The sequence below is a fragment of the Mobula hypostoma genome, chromosome 1 (assembly GCF_963921235.1).
Source record: "Mobula hypostoma chromosome 1, sMobHyp1.1, whole genome shotgun sequence".
NCBI classification, from domain to species: domain Eukaryota; kingdom Metazoa; phylum Chordata; class Chondrichthyes; order Myliobatiformes; family Myliobatidae; genus Mobula; species Mobula hypostoma.
In genome coordinates, this window is record NC_086097.1 from 142,003,928 (window position 1) to 142,026,531 (window position 22,604).

The 22,604-nt window shown below is 41.2% G+C and overlaps 1 protein-coding gene across 1 annotated transcript in view; it reads left to right on the forward strand.

Moving 5' to 3' along the window:
- Positions 1-22,604, forward strand: part of dhx30 (DEAH (Asp-Glu-Ala-His) box helicase 30) — an 86,700-nt gene that overhangs the window by 45,726 nt on the left and 18,370 nt on the right. The window contains exons 6-11 of the mRNA XM_063057112.1: positions 2,507-2,656; positions 4,237-4,389; positions 7,904-8,731; positions 13,015-13,090; positions 14,729-14,833; positions 18,517-18,692. Of these exons, the coding sequence (XP_062913182.1) occupies positions 2,507-2,656; positions 4,237-4,389; positions 7,904-8,731; positions 13,015-13,090; positions 14,729-14,833; positions 18,517-18,692 (1,488 nt within the window). The remainder of the gene's footprint in view (positions 1-2,506; positions 2,657-4,236; positions 4,390-7,903; positions 8,732-13,014; positions 13,091-14,728; positions 14,834-18,516; positions 18,693-22,604) is intronic.

The following is a 22,604-nucleotide window of genomic DNA, read 5'->3' on the forward strand; positions in this document are numbered from 1 at the left end:
ATTGATGTTCATGACATCAGGTTAGAGCCTACCTGGAGGTGTTGCTCCGCCACCTTGAAAATGGCTTCGTTGTGGCAGAAGAGGAGGCCATGGTCCGACACGTCCAAACTGGAAGGGGATAGGAATTAATAAGGTTGGCCACCAGGAAGTACTGCTTTTGGCAGATGGAACGGAGGTGCTCGACAAAGCGGTCCCCCAATTGATGTGAAGTCTCTCACCAATGCAGAGAAGGCTGCTTTGGGAGCTGCAGCTATAACAGACTGTTTCGCAAGTGAGGTGTTGTCTCACAAAGGAGGGCTGTTTGAGGCCCAGAATGGAGGTGAGCAAGGACGTAAATGGGCAGGTGTAGCAATTGTCTTGCTTGCAGGGAGATGTACAAGGAGAAGCATTAGTGGGGAGGGATGAATAGAGAAGAAAATCACAGAGGAAGCAAACCCTGTGGAAAGGTGAGAGTAGGGGTGGAGTAAAGATGTGATTGGTGTCATTGAAGATGGTGGACGTTGTGAAGAATGGTGTGTTGGATGCAGCGGCTCAAGGGGTGGTAGGTGAGGACAAGAGGAACTTTCTACCTGTTAAAGTGGCAGGAAGAAGAGGTGAGCAAGGTTGGCAGGGAAATGTGGGTGAGGGCAACATCAGTGGTAGAGGAAGGGAAACCCCATTCTTTGGAGGAGGAGGAAGAGGACATCTCTGATGTCCTGGAAAGGAAAACCTATCCTGGGAACTGATGCGATGAAGATGAAGGAACTGATAAAAGAGAATAGTTAGAGTTACAAGAAACTCTACAGCATAAATGCAAACTATTGTTTAATTGCCAGCCCTTGTAATTAAATAATACTAAGGAACTGAGAAAAGGGAAGAGCATTTTTCACAGGAGACAGGGTGGGAAGAGGTATAACAAAATAGCCATGGGAATCGGTAGGTTTATAAAAGATGTTGGTAGACAGTTTGTCTCCAGAAATGGAGACAGAGAAATTGAGAAAGGAGAGAGAGGTGTCAGATATGGGCCAAGTGGAGTTAAGGGCAGGTTGGAAGTTGGAGGCAAAGTTGATGAAATTGACACCCTCAGCATGGGTGTGTGAAGCAGCACCAGTGCAGTTGTCTTTGTTCAAATATCTTTGTTCCTGTATGTATTTAGAACATTACTGCTGGCACAGTGAAGCTCTGATAATCAGGCAGCTTTGGGACTGGCAAATTTTCTAGAGATTGGATTTTGCAACTTTTAATACCTCAACTCACTTTTAATCTGCTTTTTGTCTCATGTTATACAGTAGTATAACAAGTTTTCCAGTAAACCCTGTGAGTTTGTAAAGGACACTGGAAATGGGATCCCAGTGAGTTAAAAGAGAGGCTGGGAAATGGGGCCCTGTGATTTGAACAAAATGTGAAAAGCAACACTGTGAGTTTAAAGGGGGTGTGGGGAGTAGGGTCATACTGATTTTAAACAGAGGTCTTGGTGAGTTTAAAGAGAGCTTGGGAAATGGGGCCCAGGGAAATCTACAAGGAGCATGGGAAATAGATACTGAAACATTGGGATTTAAGAATAATCAGATTATCAGAGTACTTTTCCATTGTTCCTTCTGCCAAAACATTTCACTTTCCATTTCTTCAATAAATTCAGTCTACCACTCATCTGCTCATTCTGCCAGCCTGCCTACATCCTCTTGTAGCCTATTGCTCCCAGTATTGTGTGCACATTTTGTTCACCATGGTCTGTGCTCTCACACACATGCCATGCACTCTAAAATATTGAAATAGGATCCAGATCATTGTTTTATTTTTTTCTTGTAGATTTAGCCTTCTTTACACTTGTATATTTTTATAATCATCCGTTGTAAACTTTCAGTAACTTGTAGTATATTTTGTTCTGTATTTCTGTAGCTTTTTTTTTGTCTGAAAAGCTTGAGTGCTGCCCAGACAGTACCTCCCAATAGGTTTCCTCATTGAACTGGTTTAGATCAGTTTACGTTATAAAGAAAGAGCATGTGGTCAAGTTTGTACTACTTTTTACTTGCCTTGGTTGCTGACAAGCTGACTGTCTGACCTGTATTATGACGTATATCTAATAAAAAGCTGTAATCTTAGGATCTGTAACTTATTCTGGACTTCCAAAGAATCTTCTGGACAACATTATCTCTAGATCTAACAAAAGTGGTCTTTGGCTTTCCTACTAATTCACCATCTTATTTATTTCTCCAGTCTAATTTTATATTATTTCCTACTCAAGTACTATCTACACATTCGTTTCCTTTTTGTATCCTATCCAACTTTTCCACTGCTACATGAGTTGAGTTTAAATCCTCTCCAGTCATACTACATCACCTTTCTATGTGACATATATCATACATACAGATACATACACATGTACACACAAGAAGGGAAGAAATAGGAGAGGAGATGTGAGCTTCCATCAGTTTTTGTTTTTGTGTTTGCTTGGCCATGTGGTATCATTGCTAATCTGATCCAGTAAGTAAGAGTAATGGTGATTAACATAAATGTATTCCCTCAGGGTTATCTGAAATATTCCACAGAAGGTAATTCACTGAAGGTCTGTCGACTTGAGGTGCAGTGGCCAAGCCCAATGACCTTCGTCGCAAGTGGTCGGCGGAAAACTGAGGCGGAAAGAAGAGCAGCAGCTCTAGCCTGTAAGAAGCTGAAGGTGATTGCAACTTGTTGAGCAGGGTCTTGTGCCTGATGATGTTAGAAATGTCTTCTTTGTGGCATGCCAGCTGAATTTCAAATTCGCCAACTGACCCTGTCGATAAATTGACGCAGACAAAAATATAAAATCTAGAATCTGGTGCAAAAATTGAACTGCTGGATGAACTGGATGTCAGGCAGCATTTGTAGAGGGAAATGGAGAGCCAGTGTTTCAGATTGAGTCCTTTCTCTAAATTGTTGTCTTTCCTCAGAACACAGAAATCAAGTTCTGACAAACGTCTTTAGCCTGTAATATAAACTCTGATTCTCTTTCCATGGATACTGCCTGACCCACTGAGGTTTCCAGCAATTTTTATTTTAATTTTGGACTTTAAGTATTTGCAGTTTGTTTTCGTTCTTATCAACAAATGTTTGATGATACTTGAATGTGCAAGTGCAATACCGTATGTAGTCCAGGACAACATAGACTTAGAAAGGAAATACTGTAGTGAGCTGGGTAGCACTTGTGAAAGAGAAACAATTTGTTTCAGGTCCACGTTCTTAAATCAGAACTGGTAAAGAGGGAAGATAAATTTTAAGTTATAGAGAGGGTATGGGACAATTCCCTTTTTTCCATCCATCCCTCCCAGCCCTCTCTGCAACTTCAAATTGACATGTTTTCTCTCTTTCTCAATTCATCTGATCCTGTTAATTCTGTTTTTTTTTTACACAGATTCTCTCAGGCTCTATTGAGTGTTTCTAGCATTTTCTGCTATTTTGATTTTGTGTGGAGCAAGTCTTATCTGCAAATTTGGAGCTATCAGTTAGCTATTGTTTAGGGATGTTATGAATGTAAATGCACCATTACAGTACTGGTTACTATGGGTGGGTATGGCTCAAGGTCATCATATCAGAGCATTGAAGGGAGGCCAAGCTGGAAAAAATCTGGCTGCTTTGCAGAAGAGAGAGTAAATAATCCATACTGTATAAATATCTCTCTCTACTCTGCCATCAAACAGACCTAACCATTTACAGAGTTTATTAGCTGTACTTTGAAATATTCCATGGATTAGATTGCGTGAATCTCTCTACTCTCCATTAAACACACTCAGGAATTTTGCAGCACTGGTTAGAAACAGGCTTCCAATCTCTGTGTTGTGATATCAAACACTTTGAGCAAAAGTCCAGTGTGCATCAGTTGCAGACCAGGGCTCCAGCCATGCACTTTAGTCTCCTACAGCAACAGGAACAGGTTACATTTTTTATCGCCCAGGAGTCCTGTGGCTTCCATAAGTAAGATTGATTGAACAGGAAATGGATTTTGGATTTGTGAAATCTGTAGAGCCTTCAGGAATTGAAATAGACCTTTTCTGAGAGTGAAGTGAAAGAAGAGATATATTCCTTGAGTTTGAATTGGATTTAATTATAGATCCCAAAGATGGGAAAGGGGCTTTTAATTCACAGCTCTGTGGAGTACAGGACAGTTGTGAGTTTGTTATCCATTTATTTGTCTGTTATGCTGTTTTTTCACAAAATTAAACTTAAGGGAATGTTCTTGGACACTGGAGGTAAACTTGTGTATCTTTGTCTTCATGGCAGGATTTGGGCTTGCTTAACCAAAAAAACCATCCACTGACCCATGCCATGTACAACCTGGCGGCAATAAAAGAATTGAGTGAAAAGGAACGGAGACCAACCAGGCTAGAAATCCCCAAGGATCTCCAACAACGAATCCAACAACATCTGGACCAAGTCAGTAAATTCTTAGTCTTTATATAAGCAACTGATAAACTAGCCTGACATTAAAATTGTTTCCGAGCAAACTATTTCTGTCATATTTTAAAACTGTAGCAATGTTTTTACACTGCTGAGATTTGAAAAAGCTTGCTGCATTGAAGGTTACAGGAACACTTTAGTTAGACCTGTTTAAAATTTAGGCTGGCTGGTGGCGCAATGGCATCAGCGCCGGACACTGGAGCGAAGGCTCCTGAGTTCCAATCCAAGTCGGGCCATCCCCTGAGCACGCTTTCCATCCGTGCCGGGTTGATTGTCGAGCTAGCCACTCGACCTTGTAAAAAAAAAGGGTCGAGTCAGGAACGTTCATATCGTGACCCGGTTAATCCGAAAGGTGACCAATCTTGACACCATGCGCCAGACAAGAATGGCTGACTGTCTGGTGCAACGCACTGAAAAAAAAGGAATGGTTTTGAAAGAATGGCAATGAAGTAACTGTTTCTGCTGGCTAAAGGATTGATGATGAGAGGATTTAAGCTAACTGGCAAAATTCAGAAGTGATGAGAAATGTATTTTGCTTGGAGTGTATGCTGTACTACTGTTAGACAAGAATGGTGGAAGCAGAAGGAATTAAGTATCTATGACCACTGGATAAAGAATCCAAGGCTGTAGCTGGGTAAGAGGATTATTAGATTGCCTTTTCAAATAAACTGCACAGATGCTGTGGATGAAATGTAGTGATGTGAGGTAAGGGACATTTGGAAAGCGGTGAAATGATCGGACAAAGTCAGCATGGATTTGTGAAAGGAAAATCATGTCTGACGAATCTCATAGAATTTTTTGAGGATGTAACTAGTAGAGTGGATAGGGGAGAACCAGTGGATGTGGTATATTTGGATTTTCAAAAGGCTTTTGACAAGGTCCCACACAGGAGATTAGTGTGCAAACTTAAAGCACACGGTATTGGGGGTAAGGTATTGGTGTGGGTGGAGAATTGGTTAGCAGACAGGAAGCAAAGAGTGGGAATAAACGGGACCTTTTCAGAATGGCAGGCGGTGACTAGTGGGGTACCACAAGGCTCAGTGCTGGGACCCCAGTTGTGTACAATATATATTAATGACTTGGATGAGGGAATTAAATGCAGCATCTCCAAGTTTGCGGATGACACGAAGCTGGGTGGCAGTGTTAGCAGTGAGGAGGATGCTAAGAGGATGCAGGGTGACTTGGATAGGTTGGGTGAGTGGGCAAATTCATGGCAGATGCAATTTAATGTGGATAAATGTGAAGTTATCCACTTTGGTGGCAAAAATAGGAAAACAGATTATTATCAGAATGGTGGCCGATTAGGAAAAGGGGAGGTGCAACGAGACCTGGGTGTCATTATACACCAGTCATTGAAAGTGGGCATGCAGGTACAGCAGGCGGTGAAAAAGGCGAATGGTATGCTGCCATTTATAGCGAGAGGATTCGAGTACAGGAGCAGGGACGTACTACTGCAGTTGTACAAGGCCTTGGTGAGACCACACCTGGAGTATTGTGTGCAGTTTTGGTCCCCTAATCTGAGGAAAGACATCTTTGCCATAGAGGGAGTACAAAGAAGGTTCACCAGATTGATTCCTGGGATGGCGGGACTTTCATATGAAGAAAGACTGGATGAATTGGGCTTGTACTCGTTGGAATTTAGAAGATTGAGGGGGGATCTGATTGAAACGTATAAGATCCTAAAGGGATTGGACAGGCTAGATGCAGGAAGATTGTTCCCGATGTTGGGGAAGTCCAGAACGAGGGGTCACAGTTTGAGGATAGAGGGGAAGCCTTTTAGGACCGAGATTAGGAAAAACTTCTTCACACGGAGAGTGGTGAATCTGTGGAATTCTCTGTCACAGGAAACTGTTGAGGCCAGTTCATTGGCTATATTTAAGAGGCAGTTAGCTATGGCCCTTGTGGCTATGGGGGTCAGGGGGTATGGAGGGAAGGCTGGGGCGGGGTTCTGAGTTGGATGATCAACCATGATCATAATAAATGGCGGTGCAGGCTCGAAGGGCCGAATGGCCTACTCCTGCACCTATTTTCTATGTTTCTATGTACTTGCAGTTGTGCTTGTGTTATTAGAGAAACGATGTCCTTAAATATTGTGAAAAATAGTATTTGCTATTTTTTTTATTTGATATGTAGAGCAATGGTTACTCAGCAATTCAATATACCTCTAACAGCTATCTTACTGCAGGACTGCAAATTTATCCCAGAATCCAAAAACATTAGTTGGAAATCCAGGAGTTTTATAGGTTGATCAGACATTGGTGATATCAATTTTTGTGTCTCTTTCTCACAGCTAGTGTATGACAACTTGCATTCTTTACAGCAACATGTACTTATTTCATTATGACCCTTATCGTCTTCAATTTTAGCAATTAAAATTCTTAGTTTTGATGTAGTTTTATTTTTATTGAACTGTCAATCAAATCATTAGACTGATCAAAGGCCTTCTGCAGACATTATTAACACTTGTCAGTTTTTTGTTAAGGCATTTGTGAGGGAGTTGGTGCCTAGAAAGCTTTACATCCTATGTGAAAGGTCAGTTTGGAATTACACCTTCACAAATTAATGACTGAAGCCCTGGGAGGATTCTTAACAACTATGTCAAGCCTTGTACAAACAAAGGAACCTTGTCCAATGCTGAATCCACCAAAAGTTATTTAATGACTCCTTGGCAAAATGTTTAATTCCCATTGTTCACAAAGAAACACATTTAAAAACATACTTTTCCAAATAAAACAGAACTGACTATAGCATTTTCAATCATAAAAGTCCATTCAACAGGCATAAAGCTAAAAATTGCTATTAATAGAATGTGAAGAATTCAAGACAATTTTAAATAAGCTTTTCCTTTTAGTCTTAAAGTTAGAAACACCATGAAAGGTACTGAATTGGTATTAATATCCAGATATCCCATTTCAGTATCCATAGTGTAGGTGATTGCAATCATAAACTACTTTGTAGTTCCATATTATGTTTCTGTTATTTTAGGGAGCTGTTCTATTGTGCAAAGAATTTATCAGAATATTTATTATCAGTTCTTCAGGATTACGAGATATGGAAAATAATGCAAACCTTGCCAATGTCACATCTTAACAAACAAAAAACTTTGATATTGAGGGCTTTGGGGAATAGAAATTGAAATGGAATTAACAGGGCCTGTTTATTTAAAAAGAGCCACCACAAACCCAATGGGCTACACATGTGCCTGTACTATACAATTCTGTTAATCTCTGCCTGAACCTGTACATTAAGAATGACTAATTGAGAATGTGGGAACAAAAATCCATGAATTTATATTGAATTGTGTTGTGCTATTCAGACACACACGATTCCACCTATTACTTTGAATCAAACGTTGGCCTTCTGAAGGGAATGAATACAAAATTTATTTTTAAAGTCAGTTAATTATACTTTTTTGTGACATCTTTAGTATGTGCTTATCAATCACAGGAATACAGCTAACATTTTTCTTCTTCCCGTGTTTCTCCCTCAGTACACAGTGGAGACTCCACCTGACCTCAGTGAGCCCAAACTTATCAACCCTGACCCAGAAATTATGGATCCAACATCAAAGTTTGGTTTGATTAGTGATGCCATCACAGGAAATGCCTACGTTCCAATGTTACCTGAAGAGATGGAACGCATCAATCAGAGATTGCGCAGGCTATGGCAGAGATCCAAGCCGGGGAAGGTTAAGCCACTTCCTGTTGACTCTCACAAGGAAGCAATCATCTCTGCCATTGAGGAAAACCGCATTGTGGTCATAGCTGGAGCAACTGGATGTGGAAAGACCACCAGGATCCCACAGTTCATACTGGAGAAATTCATAACTGATAACCGAGGAGCCCACTGTAACATTCTGGTAACTCAGCCCCGGAGGATCAGTGCTGTGTCAGTGGGGCAAAGGGTAGCCTATGAAATGGGACCAGCCCTCAAGAAAAACGTGGGCTACCAGGTACGGTTGGAGAGCATGTTGCCTCCACGAGGAGGGGCATTGCTGTTCTGTACTGTTGGTATTCTCTTGAAGAAGCTGCAAGGGAATCCCTCACTAGAAGGTATTAGTCACGTCATTGTGGATGAAGTCCATGAGCGTGATGTCAACACCGATTTCCTGCTCATCTTGCTGAAGAATGTAATGGATGCTAACCCCAAGCTGAAGATCATCCTGATGAGTGCCACCAGTGACATTGAGCGGATATCAGATTACTATGGGAATTGCCCTGTAGTGACTGTGCCAGGGTTCATGTACCCTGTGAAGGATTATTATCTAGAAGATATCCTACCAATGCTTGGACAAAAGGAAACAATTCAACTCAGTCAAGTAAGTGGTTAAGTTTTTTAAAAATTGCATTGATGCAGCTTGGTTCCTTTTTCCCCAAACACGTCATTGTTAATGGAAGTGAAGTGACCTGTTTATTTGTAGAAGTGATGGAAATATTCAGTAAATATGTTTTTTGGGTACTGTTGATTTAAGGAGGATAGCGGGCCAGAACATGAGAAAAAATGAGGATAGGAATTAAAACGGTTGGCCACTGGGAAATCATGCTTTTTGCAAATGATGTGGTGGTGCTCAAGAATGTGGTTTCCCAATTTATGTTGTGTCTCACCAATATAGAGAGGACCGGATACATTGTGTCTCACCAATGTAGAGAGGACCAGATATGTTGGGTCTCACCAATGTAGAGAGGAAGAGATACGTTGTGTCTCACCAATGTAGAGAGGACCGGATACGTTGTGTCTCACCAATGTAGAGAGGACCGGATACATTGGGTCTCACCAATGTAGAGAGGATCAGATAGGTTGTGTCTCACCAATGTAGAGAGGACCGGATAGGTCACGTCTCACCAGTATAGAGAGGACCGGATATGTTGTGTCTCACCAATATAGAGAGGACCGGATACGTTGTGTCTCACCAATGTAGAGAGGACCGGATGCATTGTGTCTCACCAGTATAGAGAGGACTGGATACATTGGGTCTCACCAATGTAGAGAGGACCGGATACGTTGGGTCTCACCAATGTAGAGAGGATCGGATAGGTCGTGTCTCACCAATATAGAGAGGACCAGATATGTTGTGTCTCAGCAATGTAGAGAGGACCGGATACGTTGGGTCTCACCAATATAGAGAGGACCGGATACGTTGGGTCTCACCAATATAGAGAGGACCGGATACGTTGTGTCTCACCAATGTAGAGAGGACCAGATACGTTGTGGCTCACCAATATAGAGAGGACCGGATACATTGTGTCTCACCAGTATAGAGAGGACCGGGTACGTTGGGTCTCAGCAATGTAGAGGAGGCCACAACTGGAGCAGAACTTCCCGATGGCCAACAATTTTAATTCCTATTCCCATTCCCATTCTGACAAGTTGGTCCTTGACCTCCTCTTCTGCCACGATGAGGCCATTCTCAGGGTGGAGGAGGAACACCTCATATTCTGCCTAGTTCTGTCTAGGTAGCTTCCAACCTGATGGCATGAGCATCAATTTTTCTTTCTAGTAATTCCACCCCCCTTCTTCTCTTCCCTCCTCTGGCCTCTTACCTCTTCTCCTCACCTGCCCATCACCTCCCCCAGTGCCCCTCCTCCGTCCCTTTCTCCCAAGGTCCACTCTCCTCTTCTATCATTCCTTCTTTTTCTGCTCTTTGCCTTTTCCACTTTCCAGCTTCTTACCACATCCCCTCTCCCCCACCGACCTGGCTTCATCTGTTGCTCTCTAGCTTGTCCTACTTCTCCACCCCCCCCACACCTTTTTGTTTTAGCATCTTCCCCCTTCCTTTCCAGTGCAGATAAAAGGGCTCGTCCCAAAACATTGACTATTTATACAATTTCATAGATGCTTCTTGGCCTGCTGAGTTCATCCAGCATTATGTGTATGTTGCAAGAGTTTCCATTGTTGTTCAGGCGAAACATTATAATGGAGAAGAAATTTTTATTGTGGAATGATTGTTGATGCCAGAAGTGGTGGTTTGAGTACCTTAGAAACTGCTGATCTCCTGGGGTTTTCACATACGACAGTCTGTGGATTTAAAGAGAATGTTGTGGAAAACAAAGAACATCCAGTGAGCAGTAGTTCTGTGGGCAAAAACACCTTGTTAGTGAGAGAGGTCAAAGGAGAATAGCCAGATTTCTTCAAGTTGTTTGGAATGCATCAGTAACTCAAATAGCCATGTGTTACAACAGTGGTGTGCAGAAGAGCATTTCTGAACACACAACATATCGAACCTTGAGGTGGATGGGCTACAGCAGCAGAAGACCGCAGATATACTGTCAGTGGCCACTTTAAGTACAGGAGGTCCCTAATAAAGTGGTCACTGAGTGTATAAAGGTGCTTCATTCCAAGAACTGGGAATTCGTTCTAATCCAGTGATGAGATGGCTTTTGACTAAATCATATTGGCACTTGGAACTTAATGACAAAGAAAGAATTGTGAATAATCCTGAAATATAAGTCTGGTATCAACAATAGCATGAGGTTATCAAATTGTCAATAAACATAACTTGTATTTCAGGGAAACAAATGATCTGCCTTTGCATGTACAGCAAATGTTTGTCTCCAGAGCCACAGCAATAATTTTGTGTGCTCTGTAATTTGCCTGTAAAGTCCTGGTGGTCACTCAAACCACTATAGAAAAGCTCAATAAAAATAAAATCAAGTAGGTAACTAACTGGTACTGGATTTAGACACAAAAAGGTATACTTAGTGAGAATCTTCCCTAATTAACATTTGAATATAAGGAGATCAATCATACACTAGCCCTGATAAAGAGATATTCACAGACTATACCTCCTAGCCAGAATATTAATTAATTAATTTTAATTTTATATTAATTAATCTTAATCTACAAAACTTAATTGATATAGTTGTTGAAGAAAGTGAAAATTGCAAAAAGACAGAATGTATGGTAATATCCAAAAGGAAGGAGAATCCTATCTGCAGGCTGAGAATAAACGGGGAAGACATAAAACAAGTACAGAACATTTGCTATTTAGGAAGCTGGGTGACATCAGATGGCAGGTGCAACATGGACATCAAAAGAAGAATAGGGATGGCAAAAGACACCTTCACGAGAATGAAGAGTATGCTGACCAATACTAAACTAGGCATGACAACCCACCTCAGTGTATCCAGTTATGTTATATGGCTCAGAATGTTGGACAATATCTAGTAACATGAGGAAACGAATTGTAGCAGCAGAGATGTGGTTTTTGAGGAGGATGGAAAGAATATCATGGACGAAACGAATATCTAACGAGGATGTCATGAACAGAGCAAACACAAAAAGGGAAATAATGTATGAGATCATGAAAAGGCAACGTAACTTCATTGGACATGTGATTAGGAAAGAGGAGTTAGAATGCACGGTAATTATGGGAAAGATTGAAGGGAAGAAAGCAAGAGGAAGACAAAGACAAATGATGATGGAGACAGCAGCCAGAGAACTGGAAATGAATACCAATGAATTGATCCACTTGACCCGAAACAGGAGTGTGTGGACCATGGCAGTCAAAGCTCAGACTGGGCATGGCACCTGATGATGATGATAGTTTTTCCAGTCAGCAGGGCAACCTAATAGGGGTAACAGAGTTGTATGTCATAAATCAGTGACTCTGGGAGTCTGCAAAATGACTGGATTCAATACACTGTTAAGGCATCATGTCAAAAATGGGTAAGGAATTTTCTGATGGTTGCCATGTACTGACCTTCCTCAGCTGATGTATTAATACTTCTGTTGAAGTTTGCTTGAAAATAGTGCTGAGAGTAGCAAGGGCAGAGAATTTTGAGGGATGCTGGCCTTGTAATATCATTAATGAGTTAGCTGAGTCCAAAGTACATAGCTGCTTGAGATGGTAAAAGAATCAACGAGGGGAAAGTCAAATTGAACCTTTCATCACATGTCTCTGGGCTGAAGGTGCATCTGCTATGAGAGTACTTAGTGGGAGTATGTGACCATCACATAGCCTTTATGGAGATGAAGTTATTTTTTTACTCAAGGTATTGTCACGTTTTGTAGGACACTCAACTTGCCAAATGGTATAATTTCAGAATGGACAATTCAAAACTGGTAACCCTGAGGCATCATGGATTATTAGATTAAGTAAAATTTAATTCTGGCATCGCTTATAACTTTGCAACTTGAATTCCTTGGGTAAACATCTTACTATGGTCACCATGTATCATGCCATGGTACTTGTTCTTCTCTTTGGCACTCTCAGTTCTTACATTCACAATATTTTCTTGTAGTTGAGGAATTATATGCAGAATTAAAAGGGATAAGACTGGACTGACTTGTGAGAATAATGTTGGAGGATAACTAATTAAAAAAGGAGTGCTTGTTGCATGTGAAAGCTGCTTTGTGTAACCATTTATCAAGGATGCCTGGCAACAGAGTACTACGTGATAACGAATGTTTAACAAGCAGCCCCAGACAGTACTCGGGGCTCACTTGATTGCAGATTTTCCCAGGCTCTATCATACCACGATACTTGTTCTTCTCTTTGGCTCTATGAATTGCTCAGTTCTTACGACCACAATATTTTCTTGTGTCACATTTGTGTCATGCTCGTTTTCATAGCTATATCACCTCTTTGATAATATTTAACAGGATGAGGAAGATCCTGTTCCTGATCTTGACTTGGTCACCGACACAATTCTGCATATTGACAAGCATGGTGAACCTGGTAAGAAATATCTGTTGATTATCTCTGGCGTTTGATTCTGAATATATAAATGAAGGCCACTTTATCTCCCCCCGCCCCACCCCTCCGATTTGATTACTGGCTTGGCCAAAGTGATGGGACAAGTTTAATTCAGCCTCTTGTGCACTAATGAGATGTGATGAATTAGAAACATAGAAAATCTACAGGCCCCTTGGCCCACGATGCTGTGCCAAACCTGTACTTACTTTAGAACTTACCTAGGGTTACCCAGAGCCCTCTATTTTTTTAAGCTCCATGTACCTATCCAGGAATCTCTTAAAAGACCCTATCGTATCCACCTCCATCACCATCGCTGGCAGCCTATTCCACGCACTGACCACTCTCTGCGTTTTAAAGGAAACTTGCCCCTGACATCTCCTCTGTACCTTCTTCCAAGCACCTTAAAGCTGTGCCCTCTTGTTTTAGCCATTTCAGCCCTGGGAAAAAGCCTCTGACTATCCACACGATCAATGCCTCTCATCATCTTATACACCTCTATCAGGTCACCCCATATCCTCCGCTGCTCCAAGGAGAAAAGGTCGAGTTCTCTCAACCTATTCTCATAAGGCATGCTCCCCAATTCAGGCAACATCCTTGTAAATCTCCTCTGCACCCTTTCTATAGATACCACATCCTTCCTGTAGTGAGGTGACCAGAGTTGAGCACAGTACTCCAAGGGGTACTGACCAGGATCCTATATAGCTGTAACAATTAGTCAAGAGATGATAAATATCTGGAGAGGACAGTGTTAGATTAAACAACAATCATCCTGGTGTAAAATCAAGTTCCTGATAAATGGAGAATGCTTGAAATAATTTAGCACCAATGATTTCCAAACGTTTCCACTGCTAGATTTTTCCATAACTTATTCCTCATTCTATTGTGGCCTAATTGATTTCTGTCATTATCAGTTCCATTTGCAGTACACCATGGAATGACCAGGAAAATGAAGAGAAATGATGACACCATGGTGTTTTCGGTGCAGAAAATCCTGCCTTTTATTTTCCCTCTCCCTCTCCCTCGCCCTCTCCATGTTAACAACCTGTAGCAGAATCTAACTTGAGTCTGAAACGAGCAGTTGGCTGAATGGTCTTTTTAGTCTAATTGTAAAAAGTAAAATTGCATAAAGTTTGCAATGACTTTTCAAGTTAATCAGTGGAATAGCATTTACTCCCTTTCTCCCCCCATCCCACTGTCATCTAGTTTGTCAGAATTACCCACTCCAGTTTCTATAAATTCCTTGTACAGAATCATTTTGAAGGTTGGCATGAGGTTTTATGTCGTCCTGCCAGCATTGCCACCTAGAATATATTTGGCAAGTGTGTGAACTATTCATACCAAGCCTACACACACTGCAAAGGGGCTCTATCATGCAATATTGCACCGTAGGCTGCATCCTGAGAAAGATTTAGGCTGCAAATTACTGTTAATTGGAATGAGAGAAATTTATTTAATATCAAGGGTATTGTACTCATGCTATCAAAGAACCACCACTTGAGTATAGGACAAAAATAGCTGTTATCCTTAATGGAGAGGAGGCAATTAAATTGATCAAAGAGTGTAGTGATGGAAACAAGACTTTAAATCAGCTTTTAACTAACTTGTGTGTTTTTATTTTAGGGGGAATTTTGTGTTTCTTGCCAGGCTGGCAGGAGATCAGAGGGGTCCAACAGCGACTTGAAGAACATCTTTCCACCAGAAAAGAAAACTGCATCATTTTACCTGGTGAGTGTTTTCACAAACTTAGAATGTATCTGGAAGGCATGTGAATGTCCCATGGTTTACTTCAATTAATTAGTTAACATGTTATTTTTGGATTTGGTTAATCCTCATGATATGAACCACAGCACAACAAGTGATGGAACGAGTGAATATCACAGTTTTACTCTTTAAATATGATATAAGCAAGCATTTGCAGTAATCGGGGTAATGTCTGTGCCACACTACCTAATTGTGACAAAACAGCGAATCTTATTGTGTGTTTGCATACCCTCTGTTATAAGATGAACGCAGTGACGGACTGTACAATTAAATGAATTGCCAGCATTTTGTGAGCAGCCTCAAAAGAAGAATGATGACTTGTGCAAAATAGTGAGGGATGGGTGGCGTTCATGAATCTGTTCTCCTGCATGGAGAACTCCTGGGGAAAGGCAGGAATTGTTGCTTGAATTGATGACCTAAATTCATCAGGCCACACTCTTCCTTTGTGAAACCAAATGAGTATGTTAGATTTGCATATTAAAATTTCATATGTAGTGGAGCAAGTTAAATTTGTTTCCTCTTATCAGTAATAATGCAGGTGTGATTTTGGTTATCTCAACATGAATTTGTTTTGTGTTGTACTTATGTGGGCAATCTCTCACACGTAAAAAAGTACAACATTGGAACAGGCATTTCAGCCTACCATGTTTACACCAACCAAACTAAACTGCATTCATCTGCCTGACATGGTCCATAATCCTCTGTTCCCTGCCTGTTCACTTAACTGCCTAAATACCTCTTAAATGCTGTTATTATATTTGCTTCTACCACCTTTCTTGGCAGTATCTTCCAGGCACCTTCCATTCTCTGTATGGAGAAAGGAAAATCTTGACTTTACAAATTTACTTTACATTTGCCCCTCTTGTCGTAAACCTATGTCCTCTAGTATTTTACAGTTTCACCACAGAAAGAAAACCCCACCATAAACCCTATTTATGCCTCTCATTATCTGATACACTTTTGTTTCATTAGGGTCCAGACATTAGCTATCCACACGATCAATGCCTCTCATCAACTTGTACACCTCTATCAGGTCACTTCTCATCCTCCATCACTCCAAGGAGAAAAGGCCACGTTCATTCAACCTATGCTCATAAGGCGTGCTCTCATTCCAGGCAACATCTTTGTAAATTTCCTCTGCACTGTCTCTACAGTATCCACATCCTTCCTGTAATGAGGTGACCAGAACTAAACACAGTACTCCAAGTGGGGTCTGTTACAAGAATCACCCCTTGCAATAATGATCAGCGAGGCACAGAGAATCTGTACTTACCGACAAGTAACTTAATGTTTCAATTAAAAAGCACGTGGGTTCACACACCTGTGCGCAACAACTAGAATCCCTGACCCTCCATGAACAGTCAATGAAGAGAAAAGGTATTACCCAGGAAAGGAGTCTATGCTGGCCGGGGGTTCCTCATGATCCTGATTTCCATGTGTCCGTGGGGTCCACCTTTTCCGCGATAGTTGGTCTCTGGTTTGTCCTTGTACAGGACTACAACCAACATTGTTTCCTGGTTCTGCCCAACCCAGCATTGTGTATTTGTGTCTTTCAATTCTGACTGGTCCAAACTAGTTAAATGAGGCAACCCAGACAGAGTCTAACGAGATCGCAGATTGCTTCTTTGGTAGGTCTGGCATTTTACATAATAAGTAGCTACTCGTCTGAGCATGGTCTCAGATTTAGCAGGTCATTACCTGAAGTTCCTTGTGTTGACATTCAATTGCTCTGATTAGATTATCCCAGAGCAAGAACCAGTTCAGAGTCCCTGCCCTTTACATAACAAACAGCTGCTTGTCTGAGAATGGTCTCAGGTTTAGCAGGTCATTTCCTGAAGCTTCTTGTGTCCACATTCAATTGCTCTGATTAGATTATCCCAGAGCCAGAATCAGTTCAGAACCCACAAAATGGGGTAAAACAAAGACAACTGGTTTGACTGCTTCCCCTGTTCTTGATTAGACTGTAGTTTTTTCTGGCCAACGGGTCTAACTAAGGCCTTACATAGTTTTAACATTACCTCATGACTCTTGAACTTAATCCCATGGTTGAAGAAGGCCATCATACCATACGCCTTCTTAACAACGCTGTCAACCTGCACAGCAACTTTGAATGTCCTGTGGACATGGACTCCAAGATCTCCCTGATCCTCCACACTGCCAAGAGTTTTATCATTAATGTTATATTCTGTCTTCAAATTTGACCTACCAAAATGAACGTTTTACGGTTATCTGGGTTGAACTCTATCTGCCACTTCTCAGTCAAGTTCTGCATCCTATCGATGTCCCACTGTGACCTCTGACAACTGTCCAGACTATCCACAACACACCCAACCTTTGTGTCATCAGCAGAGTTACTAACCCACCCTTCTACTCCTTCAACCACGTCATTTATAAAAATCACAAAGAGGAGGGGTCCCAGAACAGATCCCTGCAGAACATTAATGGTCACCGTTCTCCATGCAGAGTAAGAAACATCTACAACCACTCTTTGCCTTCTGTGGGCAAGCCAATTCTGGATCCACAAAGCAAGGTCTCCTTGGATCCCATGCTTCATTACTTTCCGAATGAGCTTTTTGAGTTCGAACACTTCAAACAGGTTGTCTCTCAGTCTCTAACACTTCATGAAGCCAGTCTAAGTTTTTCCAATGATTCTTTCGAGCTAATACACTCCAATCTAGGCAACATCTTAGTTAGCCTCCACCTGCTCACTATAGTGATCTGAACCATACACAACAATCCAAATGCAGCCTAACCAATGTTATATGCATCTGCAACAGGACTTCCTTATGCTTAAGGTCAGTGACTAAGGCAAACATGCCGCACACCTTTATCATTCTGTCTGTGCGTGTTGCCACTTTCACTCAGGATCTTTCCACTAGTGTTCCTAAGGGTCCTGCCACTTGACCTCCCAAAATGCAATACTCTGCTCTTATCCAGATTAAGCTCCATCTGCCATTTCTGGGCCCAAATTTCCATTTGATTTATATCCTGCTGTGTCCTTTGACAACCTTCATTGCTTCCATAACTCCTGATATTTGCCACTCTTAGACAAGCAAGACCCTCGCGACTTATTTGCGCTTGTCTTTAAGCTGGAGTTTGGAGCAGAATTTTGTACAGGACGAAACTGGATTCAGTTTATCCAAAGTGTTCTCGATTTGAAACATTTTACCACATTCCCCATGGACCTTCCAAAAAAGAAAAGCTAAGTTTGTTGGCCTTTTTCCTTACTGTGGTTTACTCAGTGATAGTGTGCAACATACACACATTCTTCTCTTCTCTTCTTCGGCTGTCCATCGATTTTCAATGTTGTCTGAGGCCTGGTTGTATGGAGGACTGGCAGTTGATCATGCTGCAAGTCCCCCCTCTCCACGCCACTGATTTTGTCCAAGGGAAGGGCATTAGGACCCATACAGTTTGGCACCGGTGTTGTCGCAGAGCAATGTGTGGTTAGGTGCCTTGCTCAAGGACAGAACACGCTGCCTCAGCTGAGGCTCGAACTCGCAACCTTCAGGTCACTAGACCAATGCCTTAACCACTTGGCCACGCACCACTCACTGCACATTAGAGAACCATTATACCCAAAGCACTTTAAGATGTTTTCAAGAAAAAGGCTGAGTCGCTTGAATACTTGTCATTTTTTCTCACAGTTCACTCCAACATTCCTGTAATGGATCAGCAAGAGATTTTCCAGCAACCACCTCCAATGATGAGGAAAATAGTGTTGGCAACAAACATTGCAGAAACCTCAATAACTATTGATGATATTGTACATGTCATTGACACAGGATGTCACAAAGAGCAACGCTATGATTTGAGGACAAAGGTAACTTTATTAATGCCTATTTTTCTTATTTAATTACATAGTAGATTCTTAATTGAATTATTTTTCACTATAGTTTAGCTTTTACTTCAAAGTAAATCAGTTTGATAGCTTGGTGAGAACCAATTACTGCAATAGAGGTGGTTTCTCAAAAGTTGAATTAAGGTAGCATGAATGATCTTCCTTATCCATTACATTTTTAGGGGAACTTGCTTTTTCCTATAATTTTATGGAGTGGAGTAAACTACTAGTAGAGTTGCCAGTCCACCTTCCCATGAGTTTTGTTAACAGACCTGGCTCTTCCTCACATCTTAAGATTTGCAGAAACAGCATTATTAGAGCCACTTAGTCAAAATGAACTGCTTAAACCTTAATTTGAATTAGCTTGCTGACAATTCCTGAGTCGAACAACAGAGGGCACTTGAAAACTAGGTCAAGCTTCTGGTAGACTGTATGATTCAGGGGATTGGGAAATCCTTGGAATACATCACAGAAATAGTAAAAAAAAGCTCTTGTTTTTGCAATCTTAAATTCCATCTCAGATGTAGAATATGATACAGTCTTTAAGACCTTTCAAGGTGACGCGAGGGGAAATAAGGGAAAAGGAGAGGATCTACACATATATCATGGAATGTCAAAGCCCTTTAGACCCTGCTAAGTAATTTTAAATGTAATTGCTATGTAGGGAATGATATAAGCCAAATATTTGACTGATGAATCTTTTGACTGGTGAACACTAGCTGCAACACCTTGGCCTCAATACCTCCTTGCGCAACTGGATCCTCGATTTTTTTTCACTTGCAGACCCCAGTCATTTTGGATTGGCAACATCTCCTTCACAATCACAGTCAGAATAGGTGCATTCCAAGGCTGCGTGCTTAGCCCCCTGATCTACCTGCTTTACACTTACTGTGAGGTGAAGCACAGCTCCAGTGTTACTGCTGGTGACACCACTGTCAATGGCCAAATTAAAGGTGGTGACAAATCAGCATATAGGAAGGTGATTGAAAATCTAGTAGAGTGGTGTCATAACAACGTCTCACTCAATGACAGTAAGAGTAAGGAGCTGTTATTGACCACAGGAGAAGAAAACCAGAGGTCTGTGAGCCAGTCCTTATTGGAGAATCGAAAGTGGAGAGGGTCAGCAACTTTAAGTTCCTTGTGTTATAATTACAGAGGATCTGTCCTTGCTCCAGCATACAAATGCTATTACAGTGAAAGCATGACAGCGCCTCTGCTTGCTTAGAAGTTTGCGAAGATTCCACATGTCACCTAAAATGTAGACAAACTTTTATAGATATGTGGTGGAACATGTATTGACTGGTTGCAGCACAACCTGGTATGGAAATACCAATGCCCCTGAACGGAAAAGCCTATAAAATGTAGTGGATACAGCCCAGTCCATCACTGAGCACATCTACAATTGCATGAAAAAGTTTGTGAACCCTTTGCAATTACCTGGTTTTCTGCATTAGTTACTCATAAAATGTGATCTGATCTTCATCTAAGTCACAATAATACACAAACCCTATCTGCCTAAACTAATAACACACAAACAGTTGTACTTCACTGAGTACGCCATTTAAACAGTCACAGTCTAGATTCAAAAAGGTATGTAAACTTCTGGGGTAATGCCTTCTACAAAAGGTATTTGGAGTCAAGTGTTCCAGTCAATGAAATGAGATTGGAGGTGTGGGTTGTAGAGGTGCCCTGCCAGATAAAAAAAAAGATACACAAAGGCGGGTTACTGACAGAGACTGCTCTTCTCAAGAAAGATCTGTTTATGTGCACCATGCCTTAAACTAAACAGCTTTCAGAGGACCTTAGAAGAAGAATTGTAGAGATACATGAAGCTGGAAAAGGCTACAAAAGCATTTCTAAAGACGTGAGTGTTTATCAGTAAGAGAAATTGTTTACAAATAGAAGAAATTCAGTATTGTTGCTACTCTTCCTAGGAGTGGGCGTCTTGCAAAGATCACACCAAGAGCACAATGTGCAATACTGAACGAGGTGAAAAAGAACCCAAGGATAACAGCAAAGGAGCTGCAGAAATCTCTAGCACTTGCTAAAGTCTCTGTTCATGTGTCCACTATAAGAAAAACACTGAACAAGGATGGTGTTCATAGAAGGACACCATGGAGGAAACCACTGCTCTCCATAAACAAACATTGCTGCACATCTCAGATTTGCAAAAGACCACCTGGATTTATTTTTAGAGCCCTTCTTAAGCAGTGGAACAACATTTGCTGTCCTCCAATCTGCCGGTGCCTCACCTGTCACTAAGGATAATTTAAGAATCTCTGCTAGAGCCCCTGCAAGTTCTGCACTTGCCTGTCATAGGGTCTGAGGGAACACCTTGTCAAGCCATAGGGACTTATCCACCCTAATTTGCCTCAAGACAGCAACCACCTCCTCTGTAATATTTATAGGGTCCATAAAGTCAATGCTGCTTTGTCCCACTTCTATAGACTCTTGTGTCCATCTCCTGAGTAAATTCAGATGCAAAAATTCCATTTAATATCCACCCCCATCTCTTCTGACTCCACACATAGATTATCATTCTGGTCTTCCAGAGGACCAATTTTGTCCCTTGCAATCCTTTTGCTTTTACCATATCTGTAGAATCCCTTAGAATTCTCATTCACCTTGACTGCTTGGGCAACCTAAAATCATTTATCCCTCCTGATTTAAGTGTTCTCTTGCATTTCTTATACTCTGCAGTACCTCATTTGTTCTTACCTGCCTATATCTGCTATACACCTTTTTAATTCTTAACCAGGGCTTCAATATCTCTTGAAAATCAAGGTTCCCTAAACCTGTTATCTTTATCTTTTATTCTGACAGGCACATACAAGGTTTGTACTCTCAAAATTTCACTTCAGAAGGCCTCCCACTTACCAAGTACACCTTTGCCAGAAAACAGCCTGCCCCATCCACACTTACCAGATCCTCTCTGATGCCATCAAAATTGGCCTTTCCCCAGTTTAGTATCTCAACCCGCAGACTAGACCTATCGTTTGTCAGAATTAATTTGAAAGTAATGGCATTATGATTACTAGATGCAGTGTTCCCCTACACAAACCTGTCGCCTGCTCTGTCTCATTCCCTAATAGCAGGTCCAGTATCACACACTCTCTCATTGGGACTTATACCTACTGATTAAGGAAACCTTCCTGAACACATTTGACTAACTCTACCCCATCTATTCCTTTTACAGTATACCCTCTTAATAGCTTGCAAAGCATTGTGTGTTACCCCTTCAGTTCAAGGTAGAATATCAATGAGGTTCTTCAGAGGAAAGATCTTTACACCTGCATGTTGGTCTGCAGTGACTTGTGTATACCTAGGACCCTTTGAACATGTATGTTACTTAATGATTCAATATTTAACAATAACTATTACCTGCTCCAGGGTGGATTACCTCCCATTTTTCCAATGTTGTATTACATCTGCTATATTATCATCCATTTAACTTGAAGCTTCTCTACATCTTTCTGGCATACACATAATTCCATCCAGTTTAGTATCATGAGTAAAAATAATTTCTTATTGTTCCTCTACTACTTATACAAGGCTTTGGTGTGCTCTTGATGCATGGTCTTGAGGTCTACCTGATTATTTCTTCCTTTGATAGAGCTTGGAATAGAGAGTTTGTTTTGGAAGTCAGGTGTTGGACATATGAGCAATGTATCCTACTCTATGTGGCCAACCGTTCAAAATGAGAAATACTGGGATGTTGACCTGGTATATTCCCAGTGAAGTTGAAGGATTTTGCAGAGACAGTTTTATTTCTTGATTGCCATAAGCAGCATCCATTTTAGCAAGAGTGAGTAAAAATAACAACTGAGGCCTGAATCTATATGTGATAGATGCCTTGTGCTGAGGATAGTGGAAATTGCTATGAAGCAGAATGTT